The sequence below is a fragment of the Rhinolophus ferrumequinum genome, chromosome 9 (assembly GCF_004115265.2).
Source record: "Rhinolophus ferrumequinum isolate MPI-CBG mRhiFer1 chromosome 9, mRhiFer1_v1.p, whole genome shotgun sequence".
Lineage (NCBI taxonomy): Eukaryota > Metazoa > Chordata > Mammalia > Chiroptera > Rhinolophidae > Rhinolophus > Rhinolophus ferrumequinum.
Genome location: NC_046292.1, coordinates 33,055,889 through 33,073,554, shown reverse-complemented (window position 1 = coordinate 33,073,554; position 17,666 = coordinate 33,055,889). Strand labels below are relative to the sequence as shown.

General features: G+C 52.7%; 1 protein-coding gene across 1 annotated transcript; it reads left to right on the top strand.

Moving 5' to 3' along the window:
* The first annotated feature begins 596 nt into the window (after positions 1-596).
* TMEM275 (transmembrane protein 275) lies at positions 597-11,531 on the top strand. The gene is given in 3 exon segments (XM_033114944.1): positions 597-834; positions 10,224-10,353; positions 10,356-11,531. Coding segments are annotated over 2 exon segments (534 nt in total). The 5' UTR covers positions 597-834; positions 10,224-10,311; the 3' UTR covers positions 10,848-11,531.
* Positions 11,532-17,666: the final 6,135 nt, after the last annotated feature.

Here is a 17,666-nt window from a genome sequence, read left to right as displayed (position 1 = left end):
GAGGCTGTGAGGCCTTGTGCCTCAGTTTCCTCATCTGCAGATGGAGGATGAGGACAGCACTGCCCTCACATGGCCACTGTCGGGATGGAGGGTGCCTGGCACCTGTTCACATCAGGGAGGGTTTATGAATGGATGGGTGAATGAATGAAGGGCGAGGTTGGAGGTTGTTGGTGCTCTTCTAGCTGAACTCCAGGTTCTGGAAAGTCAGCCACTCGGATGCCCACCCAGCACCCCCTCTAACACGGTCCAGCCTGGTGGGCCTGGAACCTGAGCACTCCCTCTCCATCCTTCCACCCCGGCGGGTAGTTCCCAATCCCACCCGGAGAGAGTTGTCTCCGTAAGGGGCGCGTGGCCACACTCCTTTCTGTGGGCAGGATTGGTGGAGGGGGATTAGGGAACGGTGATTGGGAACAAGCACCATCCCTGGAAAAATCTCCCTGCCCCCACAGCTCCATCCAGGGAAGGTGGGGAATTCGCTGGGGCTGAAGACAGAATGAGTGCGACCTACACCACTGGCTCGCTGTCGAGTGAGGGGCGGTGTGTCCTCCGCGGACTCGCCAAGTCCAGACCCCAGCGTGCGGGCGGGCTGGGGTTCTCCGCAGGGGGCTTGAAACCCGCGTAACCAAAGTGGGAGGGGAGAAGCGCGGCGCGGAGGGGAGCAGAACACTTCGAGAGATCTCCGCTCCTCCCGGGGTCAGAGGGGAGCGGAGGGGCCGCGACCACGCGGGAGAGGACGCTAGAACCCAGGCGGCCGGCTGCGGCTGGTGCTGGACCCTTCCTGCTGGTGCCCGCCAGGGGCAGACCCCCCCAGGGCCCGGACCTCGGAGCTGCCGGGTGAGTAAGGAGAACCAGTCCACCATCCCCACCCCACCCCCAAGTCGGGGTCCCCCGCCGCCCTTCCCCTCCCCTCGGGATCTCTCCCCCTCCCACTAGCCCTGGATGCTCAGGGGACCACCACCTACTGGTTCAAGCTAGTGAAAGCCACACGAGTTGGGGGAGACTGGGGGGAGGGCAAGGAGATGAGAGGGGAGAAGGGAGAGAGCAAGGAGGAGGGGATGCTTTAAGGGATGGAGGAGACACTCCATCCAGCCCTAAACAGCAGCGGAACTGAGTAGTGCGAGACAAGAGGTCAGGGACCTGTAGCCTTGAGACTGGGTTATTTTGAGAGACAAGAAAGAGAGGGAAACAGAAGAGGAGACACAGCACAGAGTGGCTGCCTTGGCTCCCTCTGCTCTACCCTGATCCCTCCCCGTTTAACTCAGTAATCTACCTTAGAATCCACCTCCAGTCCCCACCCAGCTGCCCACCACACCCTCCCAGGCCCAAAGTGAGCAGAGTGGCTTCAAAACCAAAAGACAGATGAAGCCAGGAAGGCAGGAGACATATCAGGGGCCCCTCTGTCCAATTCCTCCCTTCACCATTTGTTTAACGAACATTCCCTGGGCCCCTGGGAGACTCAGGCACTCCACTGGGGACGCAGCTGCAAGCAAGGCAGATGTAATCCTGGTCCTCAAGGGAGACCATTGGGGGATGCAGACCTGGACACAGGAGTCAGCCGTCACCTGCAAATGTGGGGAGTTAAGGAAGGCTTCCTGAAGGAAATGAGTCCCGGCTGTACTCTGACAATGAAGCTGGAGTAAGCTAGGTGAAGGTCAAGTGAATGCATGGTTCAAGCCCAGGGAGCAACATGGTCACCAGACGACACTGGTGAGTTCAGCTCTACTCTAGCAAAACCACAAGGACCACCTGAGGGAGTCAGGGCTGGGATTTTAACCCACAGGGAGAGATGGGGAAGGGGTAGAGTAGGGGATCAGTGAGACCAGAAAGGAAGTGCTGGATTCTAGAGACACCTGGAGGGAAGAACCTGCATCAACCCACCTGGCTTGGTGGCAGATTGGATTGGAAATGTGTGAAGGAAAGCCTGAGGGAGAAGAAAGAGCAAGAATGAAGCCCCGGGTTCTAGCTGGGAGTAGGTGAAATTTAAGGAGACTGTTTTCAAGAGGAAGAGAGTGTTTCCAAGAGGGAGGGTTCAGCGGGGCCAAAGCTGTGGAGAGGTCTAATTAGCTAAGGACTGAACAGTGTTCATTGAATTTAGCAACAAGGAGGCAGCTGGTGGCCTTGGAGAGCGCTGAGGAACGGGGTCAGAAACCAGATGGGAGTTGACTGACTCTTGAGAAGGAGGTAAAGTAGGGAGTATACACAGCACTTTCATGAAGGGAACAAATAGAAACAAATGTGGGGTTGCAGGAGGGTTTTGTTTTAAGAGGTAGAGGCTTAAATGCCACCAGGAGGAGGTGCAGGCACAGTGAGGTGGGTTGATGAGCACTGACCAGGAAGGGAGAGGTTTCCCAGAAGCCTTGAGGGCCTGAGACATGCCAGAGACCTGGATGCACAGGGGCCCATGCTGCCCAGCTCGTGATTTTCTTTTCGCCTATCGAGGCTTAGTTAGCGGTTTGGGCAGAAACTTGGAGGAGGCAGTAAGCTGGCTGATACAGGATTAAGGTTTTGTTGGGCAGCTTCAGTAGAAGGATAAAGGAAGAAGTTGAAAGAAAAGGTAAATTGCAAGAGAGTGACTGAAGTAAAACATTGCGGGTTCTCGGTGGATGTAGAAAGAAGTGGAGGCAAGAGACTCATGAGAAAATGTGGAGTTCCAGGATTGCATCATCTCAGAAAACGGTTGCAGTAAGAGGTACTGTGGAGCCGTGGTAAAGAGCCCAGGTTTAGAAGACACAGCCTAGGTACATTTGAATCCCAGGTCTGCCACATAGTATCACCATGTCTGTGACCTTGGGCAAGTAATTCAAGCTCTCTGAGCCTCTGGGTCCCCATCTGAAAACAGAGATGGCAATAGCATCTACCTATAGGGTTGTCACAGGGCTTAAGTGAGTTAATAATATAAAGGGATTAGAACAGTGTTTGACACATAGTAGGTGCTGAACACATAGTAGGTAGCAAAGGGGTTATAGTCAAGTAAGATGTCTGGGTTTCTCAGAGGTGGAATTGTTCAGGGTGATGACAGGATGATGAGGTCCCCAAGTGACGAAGGGTTGGGTAACTGAGTCGAATAGAGAATTGGGCATTGAGGATGAGGAACCAAGGAACTAGGAGGGCACAGGGTGGGACAGTTGTGCAAAGGATGCTGAAGTCCCTCAGGGGTGCAGGTAGGACTTGGGCTAGAAGGGGAAGAACTGATCCTACATCCTTGGAAGGAGGTGGGCAGGAAGGGCAGTCCACTCCAGCCAGTCTGCTGGCTCCAGACAACTGAATTGTATGGAGTGGTGGTGGAGGCCCAGGCTGAGGCTGGAGATCCAAGTCTGGCCACAGACATGGTCCAACTGGGGCTGTGGCCTAAGGAGTCTGGTGGGCAAGTCTGAGAGCACCAGGGAGAACCAGAAGAGAAAGAACAGGAGACCCAGAGCAGTGGGGTCACCTTGCCTGGCAGGTGCAGAGTTGGTCTAATGAACACAGAGCTTGATTGCTGCAGAGAGTCCTGTGTCACTAGGACCCCTCCGCTGAGCCGGAAGCCGCAGCCTGGAGGGCCAGCAGAGACCATGTATACCAAACCCATGAAACTGAGTCCTGGTGAGAGGAACTGCGAGCGCTTACCTGTTGCAGGCAGAGAACCCACTGTAAACGGGAGGGTACCATCAGAGCAGCTGGAATGTTCTCTGCCCACCCCACCCCCCTCATCACCTCTCCCAGGGGCTCCTGCTTTCCTCACTGCCAAAGTAGCTCCCCTCCACGCCCACACTCTCAGGCAAAGAGAAGCCTCCAGAGGTACCTCTGCTGAGCAGCAGCTCATTTCGACCAGATAGGCAGGCAGCTGACAGAGGGGCTCTCTACCTGTTGGCCTGTGTCTGCAACTCCCAGTGCGTAATGTATCTGTGTTTATATTTCTGGGTATGTCTGCACACTGAGTGTACATGTGTGATGTGTGTGTGTTTGTGCGTGCACGTGCACTTAGGGGTGAGGATGTTGCAACCTGGGAATCAGATGCAGGAGCTGGGAAGCCTTCAGACTTCATCCTCAAGCCTCGTTTCCAGCATGCGCCCAGGCCCACGCCTATCCCTTGGGAAAGGGCCTGTAGAATTGGCTGGGGTGAGGTGGTAGCAGCTCTTTGAGCTCTGGGGAGGGTGAGTTCAGTTAGCAGAAGCTGAGAGCTTCCAGGGAGGCAAATAAGCTGGTAATGAATAATGGTGATGTGGGAGGTTCCCTGAGGATGGGGTGTACTGGGGAGGGAAGAAGGTTGGGGATAGAGCGATGGGGCTGGCTGGGGTCAGGGGAGGGGACTGGCCCAGGCTTTCAGGGACTGAGGGGGAACAGAAGGGCTAAGATTAAGGGGAACAGAGGGGTTCCCAATGAGGGATAAAGAGTCCAGACTGAGCAAACAAATCCGTCGATCTCACATGGAGGACAAGGGGCTGGAACCAGTGGCTAATGTCTGGACTGAAGGCCCAGCCTCCTCGCCCAGAGCCTCTTGGGCCCTTGGAGCAGGAACATGGGGCTAGGAGGCCTGAAAGCTGCCCTGGTCAAGTAACTGCTCTTGTCAACACAGACATCCCAGATCCATGGACTGGGCCAGGGGTAGGGGGCAAGCTGACCTGAAGGGGCTTCAGATAGAGACCCCTTCCCCAGGAGTTCTTGCCTCCACCTACTGAGGACCACCCTCCTTGGGTCCCAAGCTTGTGGATGGTTTGTTGGATTGTAATCATCAATTACTACATATTTTTAATAATCAAACATCTCTATACCTTCCAGTAAGGAGAAATTCTGGTGTAGCAGAAACAACATAGGCTCTTCAATCTGACAGAACCAGATACAAATCCTAGCTTTACTTGTTACAGCTGAGGAAACTGGGGAAAGTTCCTTCACCTTTCTGAGCCTCAGTTTCCTCACTGTGAATTGGGTTCAGGACTGCAACAGCTCACAGGGCTGGGGTGAAGAATAACTGTGGTAGACCAGGTCTACCTTAGCGCAGAGGTCCTGTTCCACGTCAGCACCCCTCCCCCAAAATCAACCTGTGTAGCAGGCTGCTTCTCAAGGAAATGACTTAATCCCAGCCCAAAGCAAAAAATAGCCATATTACAGATAAATGTACCATTTTTATGAGCCCATTTGATATAGTGACAGTAATTTCTAAACACCTTCCACAAACCCCAGGTAATTCAAGGTGGGACAGCAGGTTGACAAGTTCAGAGACAATACCTGGTTAAATTATTCCCTTTACATTCAGAGAAGATCTGAGGCTCAGAAAGGGGTCCCAGCCCTCCCAAGTTGCCCAACCAAACCAAAATAAACAGCCCTGGTCATCTGAGGCCCAGCCTTAGATCTGTCCCTGCCCCAAACTGCTTCCAGCCTGGACTCCCAAATAGAGACCACGAGGCCTCCCCTGCCAGAGGCAGGCCAGCAGGAAGGGTGACTGCTTGATCAGGGCCGCGGGCAGCTTAACAGCCGTGGTCAGAGCCCTGACTGGGTAAGGAAAAGCCGGGTTCTGGTCTGGCTCGGCCATAGACTCCCTCCGTAACTTTCCCCACCCAAGCTTCCTTTTCCCCCACCTGTAGCTGAAGGGTCTGAACTAGGTGATCTCGGTGGGCTCAGCAGCTTGGAGTGCTCACCAAAGAGAAGATCCGTTCTAATCCTAACAACTAATCCTAACAACAAATTCAGAGCAATGCCCCTCCCTCCTGCTCAGGAAATGTGAGTGGGGACGGGGCGTGGGATGAAACAGAAAGGGCTTGGAGGATTTGGGATAGCAATAGCATCAACTCAGAGGGTCCTGCTTCTGAAATTCAATATCCCAGCCTGGAAGTGATACATGTCACAATTCTTTGGCCAGAACTAGTCCCACAGCCCCACCTAATCACAAATTGGCCAGCAAGTGCAACCTTAACATGTGTTCAGAACGGGGCAGAACCATAAAGAGTTAGTGAACAGCACCAGTGACACCACACAATAGAGCATCCACAACAAAACAGTATCCAGTACTGCAGCAGCCCCAGCTGGAGGGCCACAGTCCACCAGGTGAAAATGATGGTGCAAATTGAATGGCAACAGCTGAGTGACCTCAACTCCTTACTCTTGCGCACCCCAGATCCCAGTTCATCAGGATGGAGGGAGAAAGGACCCTTAACCCTTTCTTTGCCTGGGATGGAGACTCTGGGAGTAGTTTTATCTTCCACGGAGCTCTGCCAACCAGGAGAGGATGAGAATCATTATTGGCAATTAGCTCCTGGACGCTGAGCCCCTGGGCAGGCATTTGCTTTTGTTGAACTGAGTGTGGTAAGGCCAAGGAGTTCACCTTCTGGAGAGACACACAAAACATACCCTGCTTCCTCCTCTGCTGTTGACATTTGAGCAGTGTAAGTACTAACTGCAGGAGCTTATCTACTGGGCCTTGGGGAGAGTCTATTCCCTGTGCTTCCGTCATTCAACAAGCATTTAGCAAACCTAGCACTGTGCAAAGTTGAGAGCTCAGGCTTTGGGGTCAGGACACCAGGTTTAAAATCCTGGCACCACCACTGCTACTCAGTGGTCTTGGGTGAGTTGAATCCTTCTGGGCCTCAGTATCCTCACCTACATTAAATGAAGATGTAACAGTAATAACTTAACCGTATGTTATTGCAAGTGCTCAGCATAGCACAATTAATTTAGCAATCTGAAAGTGCTAATTTCAGATTCTCATCTAGACTTGCTTCCGGCTAAGATAGACCAGCTTGTATCAGACCAACTCACTCACTGAGGATAAGGAAAAATGCTGAATTAAACATGTAGGAACTCTGTTTAAGGACATGGGAGAACTACCAAGGCAATAAGGACTTGAGCCAAGATCTTGGAGAGAAAAGAAGTAATACTCAGTTTCACTTTTTTCCGTAAGGCACTTTCAGTTTGTAGGGGGCAGTGGCCATTGAGTTGGGAATTCAAAATTGGAATTGAGGGCTTAAAAAGGGGAGAGGCCCTGTTACACATCTCCAACTTTTAGTTGGGGGGCCCCAAAAGGGCTATCCTCTGGGAGTAACAGCTAACCAGATATAGACCAGACTCAGGAAGACTGAAGTACAGCTCCTAGTTGGTGCAACCCCAGATTGGGTTAAGATGACCTCTCCCTTCTTTAGCTGCCTGTCAGAAGCAAGAGTAAATATCTTCTCTGAAGGAAGATGACATCATCCAGAGCCTTGTGCTATCTCTACAGTGTTGGACATTTAATAAAACATTATCTGGCATTGCAGGAGATAAGACTAAATGACCAAACACCAAGAACAATAAAACAGACCATAGAAACAAGAGATCTAGATGTTGGAGTTTTCAGACATGGACTTGAAAAGGGTTTAATACATTCAAGAAAATAGATAAGAAGAGAGAGTCTCTCAACAGAAAACGGGAATCTATGAAAAATAAGCAAGTGGGAATTCTAGAACTGAAAAGTTAACTGAAATTGAGAACTGAATAGATGAATTTTATAGCAGAGAAGACAGGTGAAGAGAGGATTAGTGAAATGGATGATAGATCAGTAGAAAATAACTAGACAAACAAGGAGAGAAAAAAGACTAGAAATACAGAATAAAGTGTAAGAGACATGTAGGATAGTGTCAAATGGTTGAACACATGTGCAATTAAGGTCTCAGAAAGAGAGGAGGGAGAGAATGGGGGAAAGGATAATGGCTGAAAATATTCCAAAACTGAAGGCCGGAGGGAGGGGAAGGGAATCAAGTCACAGATTATAGAAGCACCAGAAAGTCCAAGGAGGATAAATACAAAGAAAATCTTACCTCAGTACATCATAGTAAAACTGCTCAAACCCAAAGACAAGGAGTGTTCCCTATAAGAGAAAAGAAAGGAGAGCCTTGGAGCCACCAGCCACTCAGGGTCTCCCCTTCTCTTGTCCAGTGTCAGCTTTCAGGAGTCAGTTGTGAGGTAAGATGAAGAGCCAGATTCCATCCCCTCCATCAAGGGCTCCCTCCTCCATCAGCCTCAGACTGAGCCGTCACCAAAGGAGGGAAGACCTGCCTTTGTCAGATAATGTTGGATATTGATGAGGCGGGGAAGGGCTTGAAAGGGGGGAGTTGGGAATCTCACAGCCCCTCCTGGGAGCAACAGGAAGAAGAGGTTGGGATTTACATCAATCCCAAGGTGATCAAACCCTTCTCTTTAAGATGAAGCAAGATTGCATACAGTGTAAACCAGATCATGTGTTCTCTGGTCTCAGGGTATCTTGTCTTTCAGTCCAGCCACGAGAGCCCAGCTCCACTTCCCTCTCTGAGCCTCCATTTCCTCAGTGGTGGTTTAATAAGTATCAAGCAATTGTACCGTTCAATGATGTCATGAATGTGAAGTGCTTTGCAAGCTGTAAATCTCTGTACCCTTTAGTGGTTACTATTTCTGCCTGGCAGAACCAACAGCTGCAGGTTAAAGAAAGCAGATGGTCCATGCAAATGTGGAGCTTCCCGAGGAATCTGTGCTCTGTAAATGCCCTCGAGGGTCAACATGTACTTTCTTTGCCAGGATTTTGGGATTTCTAAATTCCTGCCAGCGTAGTGTATCAGCCAGGTGCTTCTGGCTGGAGTCCCAGTAGAACTGCCACCTCTCACCATGGTGCCAGGGAAGGGAGCCCTGAAGTCATGAGATCTGGGCAGATGTGGAAATGACCCCGCAGGCCATGTGACCTGCTTGGACCAGTCTGATTCCAACTTGTGTCCAGAGTGAGGACGTGAGCTGCCTCTCCCTGGCACTAGCCCTCATTTTCACTCACCTAGTCTGCAAATTCTCTCCAACCCCACTGTGTGCAGGCTTCGGACACTCAGGAAGGACAACTTGGGACCTGTCCCTAGGGTCCTTCCACCTGAGGGACAGACCAATTGTTCTGTTTGCAAAGTTGACAAGACCAACCTCCCAGATCTGAGACTTTATATTCCCCTTCTCTATCAACCACCATAATGACAACATGGCTAACATTTATTGAATTCTCACTATGTTCCAGGCTCTGTTTTAAGCACTTAGTTTAATTTAAAGTATTTAATTATCGCTACACCCTATGAGGTAGGTCCTCTCATTAGCCCCAATTACCGGTGTTAACACAGAAGCATAGAGAATTAGACCACTGGTCCGGGTCATGCTCCATTACTCATCTTGCATGCTCTGCTTCCACCTGTGGTACCATCTGATTCTAAACCTCTCATTTACACTCACGATTTCTAACATTTTTTCACAATTCTAACACAGCTTCATAGTAATGATCTCAGCCTTTGAGGGCTTTCGTACCTGTGATTTCATATTATAGAACAGAATTCTCAATAGAGGTCTTAAATCCCTAGACTCTGATTACCTTACCCTTGCTTCTGCTTGCATTCCCAGAATTTTAGAATCCAGTGATAGAGCCCAGAACCAGATAAAACTAGAGAGTACTAGAAAGGAGTTCTAGCATCCAGTGATCGGGCTTTAAGTCCAGGTTCAACAGTAGAATCCTGGGGGTGGGTGGACGTGCGGGGTGAAATGGGGGTAGGATTGGAATCAAATAGAATACCCAGTCTAGAAAGGACCAGGAGCCTTGGATCTGTTGCAGCACAACCCAGCCCACGTAGGGCTGTCCCTTCTCACTGGCTATCTGAAACATCAGGAGCTCCTCACTCTCACGTGGTCACTCCAGGGTTTCATCTGATGTTCAGGAAAGTTCATGTCAGTGCTGTGCCTACCAGAGCCAAGGGTGAGGACACACAGGCCAGGTGTCAGGTCATTAGCTGCTGGTCCTGGATCTTGGGTAAATTGCTAGACCTCTCTGGGCTTCAGTTTCTTCTTCTGGACAAGGAGGGCTACACAAGATGATTTATAAGGCCCTCTATCAGTGAGGGGAGGGAATTGTCTAGATCCCAAGAGCTGCCACCTGCCCTCTAATTAAGACTACTGATAATGATGCTGAGTACTTTACAGCCATTCACTCACTTAATTAGCCCAAGTAGGCTTCCTGGAGGAGAGAGGGTTAAGGATTGTGTCTCTCTGGAGGAGGCAAGGAGGGATGATGGCAAGATTGGCCAGAGGTAGTCAAAGTACTGGGTGGGGAAAAATGGGCAGGCTCTTCCCATATGGGTTTGGCTGTTGCTTCACAGAGGCAGGGGCAGGGGACGGGCCAAGATGACCTCTGCACTCACAGGCACCGAATGCAGCCCCCAGAACTAAGAGTGGGGTTGGAAACAGATGCCCCGCTGACCCCTCGTCTTCCTCTGTGTCCACAGGACTACTGTGAGCTCAGCTACTGACATGGGGGCTGGTCCAGTCCAGCGGCAAGAGGGAGCTTGATGAGTGCCTGGTGTCCTCGGGCTGATGCTGCCCACAGGGAAGAGCCAGGAAGCCCCTGCACGGGCACCCGGGCACCCGCAGGCCGTGCCCAGGGCCTCCTGCCCCGCCTGCCGTCGCCGGCGCTGTGCTGCGCCTGCGGGCTGTGCATGCTGCTGGCGGGCGTGAACGTGACGCTGGTGGGCTCCTTCGCCTCCTTGCTGCCCGGGAACAACGCGCCGCTGGTCGTGGGGCCGGCGCTGCTAGTGCTGGCGTTCGGCTGCTTCGCGGCCTGCTGCGCGTGCAGCCGCCGGGGCCCTGCGTCCCGCCGTCCCTGGGCAGCAGCCAAGGGCCAGGGCCAGGGTGGCAGCGGCACCGGGCCAGTGGCGCTGGAGATGGAGAGCAGCGAGCGCACGGCGCAGGACACCACCGCGGTGCAGCTCAGCCCTGCCGCCTCGGCCGCGTCCTCCGGCCGCTCCAGCCCGGGTCCCTTCGCCCTGGACACCCCGGCGCCTGCAGCCGCCTACTCACCACGTACCGACAGGGTCAGGCTCAACCTGCCCCGGGAGCGCGCCGCCCCCTAGCGGACACGGCCGGAACTCCCCTACCCCGGGTCTCTGCGTTCAGTGTAATGAAAGGAAAAAAAGGAGGAGGAAGAGGAGAAAGAAAAGACAAGAAAAAGGAAGTTTTCCTAAGGTCGGGTGCTGGGCACAGGTGCCTCATCTGTCCCATCTCTGAAACTTTGGAGGGGAGAATGTGGTGATGGTGTCCAGGCTGCTCTTGCTCTTTAGGTGGGTTCTGCTGGGCCCTACTTTACTTCACTCCCTAGACTTGATGAAACTGGGCCCCTGGCTCTTGGATCCCTAACACCAACACCACCCATGGTATGTGGGCACTGTGAACAGAGCCACTCTGAGAGGAACTAACATGAGCAAGGCCCGCGCCCACTAGGGGAGGGAGGAAGGGGAGGAATGCCAGCCTGGGCTGTCTCCTGTCCCTTTGCACTGTGAAAGGTCACCAGCTCCCCCTTCTGTTCCTCCTCACCCTCCCTGTCTCGACCCCAACATGACCTTTTGGGATTAGTTGGGGTGGGGTCTGATTGGTGCCAGGACAGTCCCTAAGGTACAGCTAAGTCAAGCACACCCCACCCTTTCTGTCTGACTAGAGCTGAAGTTGGGTGAGTGGTGAGGAGCTCCTCTGACCCTGAAAGTCTCAGTGTGTCCATCACTGTGCAGTCCCCCTGTGCCACCATTCTCAATAAAGCACCTTTGAAGTCAAGGTCCTCTGCGATGGTGTAGCTCAGGAGGGAGGGCCGGACTGCCAGGCCACTGGCTGAGCACCTTGGATTCTGGGGTCCTTCCAACCTCTTGGAGACCTAGAAGGGGACCCGATGGGAGAGGAGTGTGTGACTGTGAACAAAAGACTATCTGATACTGGGGGTGCCTGTGAGCAGCCTTGAGAACAGGTGTGTCAGACGGGGGATGGATGAATATAGGAGTGTGCCTGTTGGTGAGATTGCCTGGCTACCTGGATGAGATGAGGATTGTAGGAGTATTTGGGTGACACTGGCTAACATCACACATGCATATGGGAGTGCGTGTGTGTGTGTGTGTGTGTGTGTGTGTGTCGTGGTGGTGGTGGTGGTGGTGGTGGTGGTGGTGGTGGTGGTGGTGGAGGGCTGGGTCACCCAGTAGAAATGATGAGAAAAGAAGGGCTCTCCAAGCCTATGCAAAGCCTAGACCTTTCTCCTGGCCTGGCTAGGCTTGCAGGGTCTGAGCTCAGCCTGTGTTCTGTCCAGGTGGGTAAGGGCATTGGAGGGAGGGAGGGTAGAGGGAAGGAGGCCGCCTTGCATGAAGAAACAGGAAAGCTGAGGGATAGGGGGAAGACACTGCAACTCTGGGCCAGCCCCTCTCATTGTAGGAACCCAGGCCAGTGGTGCCCAGTGAGGGTGGCCCACCCCCCCTGCTGGCCATGTCTCCCCGCTCATCTACCCTTGGCTTCATCAGCTTTGCTTTCCATTTCCAGGGTGGGCTTTGCTGTTCTTCTGCCCAGGCCCAGGCACTTTCCACCAGCCCTGGGGCTCTGTCTCCCTTCCTCTGACCCCCCTCTCTGCCTCTGCCTCTGCCTCTCCTGGTGTCTCCCCTGCCCACTGACCTGAACGAGAGTAAATCTATCTCAGTAGGTATTGAGCAGGTCATCTCTATTAATTCACATGGGTCGATGGTCCCTAATCTTTGAAGCCTCCAGCCCCTGGAGCTGATAACCTCTCCTCAGAGCAGTTTCCCACCCTCATTCTGTGTGTGTGTGTGTGTGTGTGTGTGTGTGTGTGTGTGTGTAAGGCCTCCTCCCCAGGCTCCAGTCCTGTCTCTTCTAGCTCACTGTCTGTAGCCTCAGATGCCACCTGCTGCCTTGGTAGAGTTGGAGGTGAGAGGGGCCACTGCTGATGCTGCCTTGGGGTGGGGTCTGGTTCATCCTTCTCCCACCACCTTCTTAGGAAGAGACACCCCAGTCTAGCCTTGGAATGCTAGGCCCAGACCAAACCCCTCTCCACCCTGCTGACAGAGACCTGGAATTATACCATCAGGGCTCCTCCCTCTTCTCCCCCACCAAGAAGACTTCCAGATCCTGTCTGGGAGCTTGGCTGCTGGGGAGGAAGAGTGAGCAGTCAGTAAGTGCTCAAGGCAGTGGACCACAGATAGATGGTGTGAGTGGATAGAATGGGAGTGAGGTGGCGGATGACACTGACTCCCTGGAGTCTCCTTTCCACTGCCACCCCCAGCTAAAGGTCATCATTTGTCCCATCTGTGCTCCTCCCTCTCCACAGGCACACACAATATATAGAAGATACTCTCTATACACCCCAGGGCCCACTTTTCAATCAAGCAGCCCTAGCAAACGCCACCACTTCTGCATAGCTCCCCAGGACAGCCACACTGGGACTCCTCCCCCTCACACGCCTTCAGGCCCCTCAAGGGTACTACAGCCAACACCGAGGAGCCAGCAAGGCCCAACAGCAGGCCCACTCCCACACACAGGGAGGCTGCAGGATTGCTCTGTCCCCATACTTCTGCAGGCCCCTCCCAGGAAGGCTCCAAGCCCTGAGGGAGAGCTGGGGCTCCAGCGGGCCAGTGATGGGGCAGGCTTCTGTGGAAGGTGAGGACATGATTCTGACAGCAGAGGGGCAGCAAGCTCCCTGACCTTGAGGAATTTGAGTAGGGACTGGTAACTCCTGTAGGGACACCGCAGGGGGACCCTGGGATGAGGGCTACACTCGCCCACTCACGCTCCTGGCCCTGAGACTGAGAACTGAGGTAACAGGGCCTGTCCTCTAAAGTCCGGGGGCATCAGTGGAGTACACACATCTGGTCCTTCTGAAAGGAGGGGTGCTCCCGAGGGCCTGGGGTGCTCAGGGATAACACAGTGAGCCCCACCTCCCAGAGAGAGCTACTGCTGGTCTGGACAGGGGAGCCCACTAAGGGCCAGGAACTCAGATCCTCTTGCTCTCTTCCCACTAGAAGAAATGAGGGCAGCCACTTAGGACCTACTGATTTTAATTTATATCAATATCAATAATTAATTTATTGATATTAATTATTCAATAAATAATTTCTGTGCCCTACTATGTGCCCGACACTTGAAATATAATGGTGAACAAGCTCTGAGTGAGCTTACATTCTACTTGGGGGAGAGAGACAATAAAGAATTAAATAAGTAAGCAAACAAAACAAAATACCTTCGCTAATGGACAGGGCTATGCAGAAAATCACAATAGGAAGCTGTGATAGAGGGACTTGTCCCATAGCTGTGGATATCTCTGAGAAGTGACATTTAAGCTGAGCTCTGACTAACAAGAATTAGCCATGCAAAGGTCTAAAACAAGAACATTTCAAGCTCAGAAAAGGTCTATTGCAAAAGGCCGAAGGTGAGAATGAACTTGGCCTCTGTGTGTCAGGCCAAGAAAGAAGGCTGTGGAGACAAGGGTAGGAGATGAAGTTGGCGAGGGTGGGGACGCTGAGTAAGCCAGGGTAAGGAGTTGGGATTTTTTTTTCTTGGTGAAATGGGAGCCACTGGAGGATTTTAAGCAGGAAAGTGACGTGACCTGATTTATGATTGTAAACATTGGTTCGCCTGCTGTGTGGAAAATAGAGTGTGTAGGTGCAAGAGGGAAAACGGGGTGGGTTAGGAGATGATTGCAGTGAGGTGTGGTGGGGCTGGGACTGGAGTGGTGGCTGTGAAGTTCTGTGACAGGTTCTACACCCATCTTTGAGATCTCCCTGTTGGAGGAGTTCAAGGGGAATGAAAGAGAGGAATCTGGAGGGAAATTCTAGAATTTGGGTTTGAAGAGCTGGGCATATGGCAGAAGAAAAGCAAAGACTGTGGTAAGATGAAAATCTGTTAGCCCAGTGGAGCTTCCCATAGAGGCTGAGTCACAGCCCTGAGTTCTAGAAAGAGAGCAGAAGAGATGCCGACTTGGAAGCCCTTGGCATTGGGGTGGTGACTAAGCCATGAGTCTAGATGAGGCATATGGGAAGAGATGAAGACAGAACCCAGAATCTAGACTAGTCTAACCTCTGAATCCAGGGGAGAGAAGGGACCCCACATTGCCTAGTTCTGAATCTCACCCAACCTTCTGCTGCTGCCCATGCCATGCTGATGATGTCTGTGGACTAGGAATTGGGTGTCAGGGAGAAGTGAGCAGAATGTGAGCTCCAAGAGGTTGGGACTTCTGTCTTGTTCACTGCTATGCACTCAGTGCCCACCTGGCACGAGGTGGGTGCTCAATAAATATTTGTTGGTTGAGTAAAAGGTGTGACTCTTATCCCACAGCTAAGACTCCAGGTCTCACATAATAGAAAGTTATCAAGATGCCCAGTTCTGGGCAGGGAGAAAAGCTCCTTATGTGTGTGGGAGTTCCCCTGGCCAATTACTGCTTTCTCCTTCTTTGTCAAGAGGTGGGGGAGGGATACAGGAATGTAGAGTGGGCTAGATGGGCAACGATGGACGTACCTGAGGGCCAGGCTCCCAGAAGTAGGCAGTGGCCAGAGAGATGGGCCAAGCCTGAGGAAATCAGCACTGCTAGGGAATGCCACCAGAGGGCGCCCTGGGCACATGACAAGGGATAAAGACAACAGCCCAGCCAGACTGCACAACTTTGCCTTTTCCTCTTCTAAGGGTCCCAGAGGAATGGGAGAAGTGCGGAGTTGGGCGTACATGTATGTGGGGAAGTGGGGGCGGGCAGGGTGTTAAGTCACCCAAATTTACTAAATGACACCTCCAACCCTGGAACCTGACCTTATCACAGTGGGATCCCTGATCCTAAACATAGACAGCCTTTATCAAGGTCACAGGTAAGTCCTGAGTCTGCTCATAGACTGGAACTCTCACCCAAGTCCATACGGAGGCCGGGCCTGAGTCTGATCCTGGTCACACGCTGAGCCTTGACCCTGCCTGGTCCGTGCACTGAACTCTGATGCTGATCTTAGACTGAGTTCTGACTCAGCCCATGGACTGAATGCTGAACTTTATCAAAGATTGAACGCTGACCTAGACACAGACTGAGACTTTATTGTCAACACACATTAAACCTTTATTCTGGTCACAAACTGAGCCCTGACCCTGATCCATACACTGAGCCTGGTTCTGATAGCAGACTGAGACTGACCCTGGTTAAAGAGCCCTGAATCTGATCCCAACCGGAACTCTGACCTTGATCCATACATTGAACCCTGACCCTGGACAAAGACTGGTCATCATCATGGTTATAGACCGAGCCTTGATCCCTAAGACTTGTTCCCCCAACACCTCATTGACTTAAGGACCTTCCAGATGAGGCTCCCATGTCAGGCCAGCCTTCAGCCCCAAAAAGAAGTAACTCCTGGAGCCACTTTTGAGGGAGAGAGAAGGAATCCTGGGTCTCTGAACAGTACAGAAACTCCTTGACATTGGACCCCTGAGAGACCAGACAAAGAAAGGCCGCTTCTAGGCTCTCTAGGACATGAGGGAGGAAGGACAGCTGGGCCTTGTCCAGGTACCTCTAGAACTCTGGAGTGGGGCCTTCCTGCCTGCCTACATGTCTCGGGGGCCTCCAGGCTGGGAGCCTCTTCCCTCTGCACTCCTGACACCCGTGGAACCTTGGGTAAGTTCCTTCTGCTCACGGGGCTGTGCTTCATCCTTTGTTACCTTTTAGGGAAAATATGAGGAGAAGGTGACCTTCTGTGTGAAGAGAGTGGGACCAGGCTATCACTGAGGGCCCCGTGTCCCCACCATGTGCCCTAATAGGAAAAGAAACTCTTTCACTCTGAGAGCTAACTCTGGCCAGTCACTTTAAACAGGCAAGAAAAAGTGAATCATGCTCAGGGTGGCACCAGCCAGGCCTCAGCCCCAGGTTGGCAGCAGCCCCTGAGACAGGAGCACGGAGGTGGCATGGATCAGAAGTCCCAGAGGTCTCTCTGTACATTCCTGGGGTCTGGTGCTTATGAGGAGCAGAGGTCCACAGGGGACCATACAGCCCACTAATTCAGTTTCTGCCCTACCCATGGTGCAGCCTGGGTGCCTTTTGCCTGCAGAGCCAAGTTGTCCTCTACCGGGCCCACGGGCCTCAGGCTCACCTTGGGAGGCACCCAGGGCGGGGGGTGAGGATGACAGAGCCAGGCAGGAGCCAGTCGGGGGAGGGGGCCGCTCCAGTCAAAAAACGCTGACGCCAAAGACAATGAGCTCTCGGAGGCTGAGGCAACTCATTTGGTCCCGGCCACGCTTTATTAAATTCTCATAAACCTGTCAGGGGGGACAGGGCTCGCTTCAGTTTACCTCATTAGCCCGACACAATGACAGTGGGTGGGGGGGCAGAGGGAGGGGGTGGCAAGGAGAGGCCCAGGCTCAGTGCTGAGAACTGAGCCAGCCGGGAAGATAATTGAATTAAGTGGCTTTTGTTAATGGTTTTTAAGATTCCGAAGTGTAAATAACATTTAGGGGCTTTCTTTTAATGGGGTTGGGGTTTTATAGACCCATGGAGCTTAGAGAAGGTCCAGCCCAGTCCCTGCCCCTCTCCCACACCCCAGGGAAGCTTGGGAGGGGAGAAACTGCAGAACTGGCACTGGATGCAATGAAGATAGGCCAGGAGGAGCGAGGGAAGGGGCCAGAGAAGGTAAGACAACTTCCTGGGGTTGCGGGGCTGGGGGCGGGTGGTGGGGGTTGGTCTTTGAACAGAAAGAGAGAGGATGTGAGCAAGAGAGGGCACAGAGACTGGGGCTGACTATGATGAGCTGCCCAGGTCTGGAATGCCACCATTGGACAAACGGTCCAGGTGTTAGTGGTGGCATGGCCTGTGAGTGTTCAGGGAACCTAGCTTCCTGGGGTGGCCAATGTTCATTCCTCATTGAGCGGTCAGTGAGACTAGGAGGTGA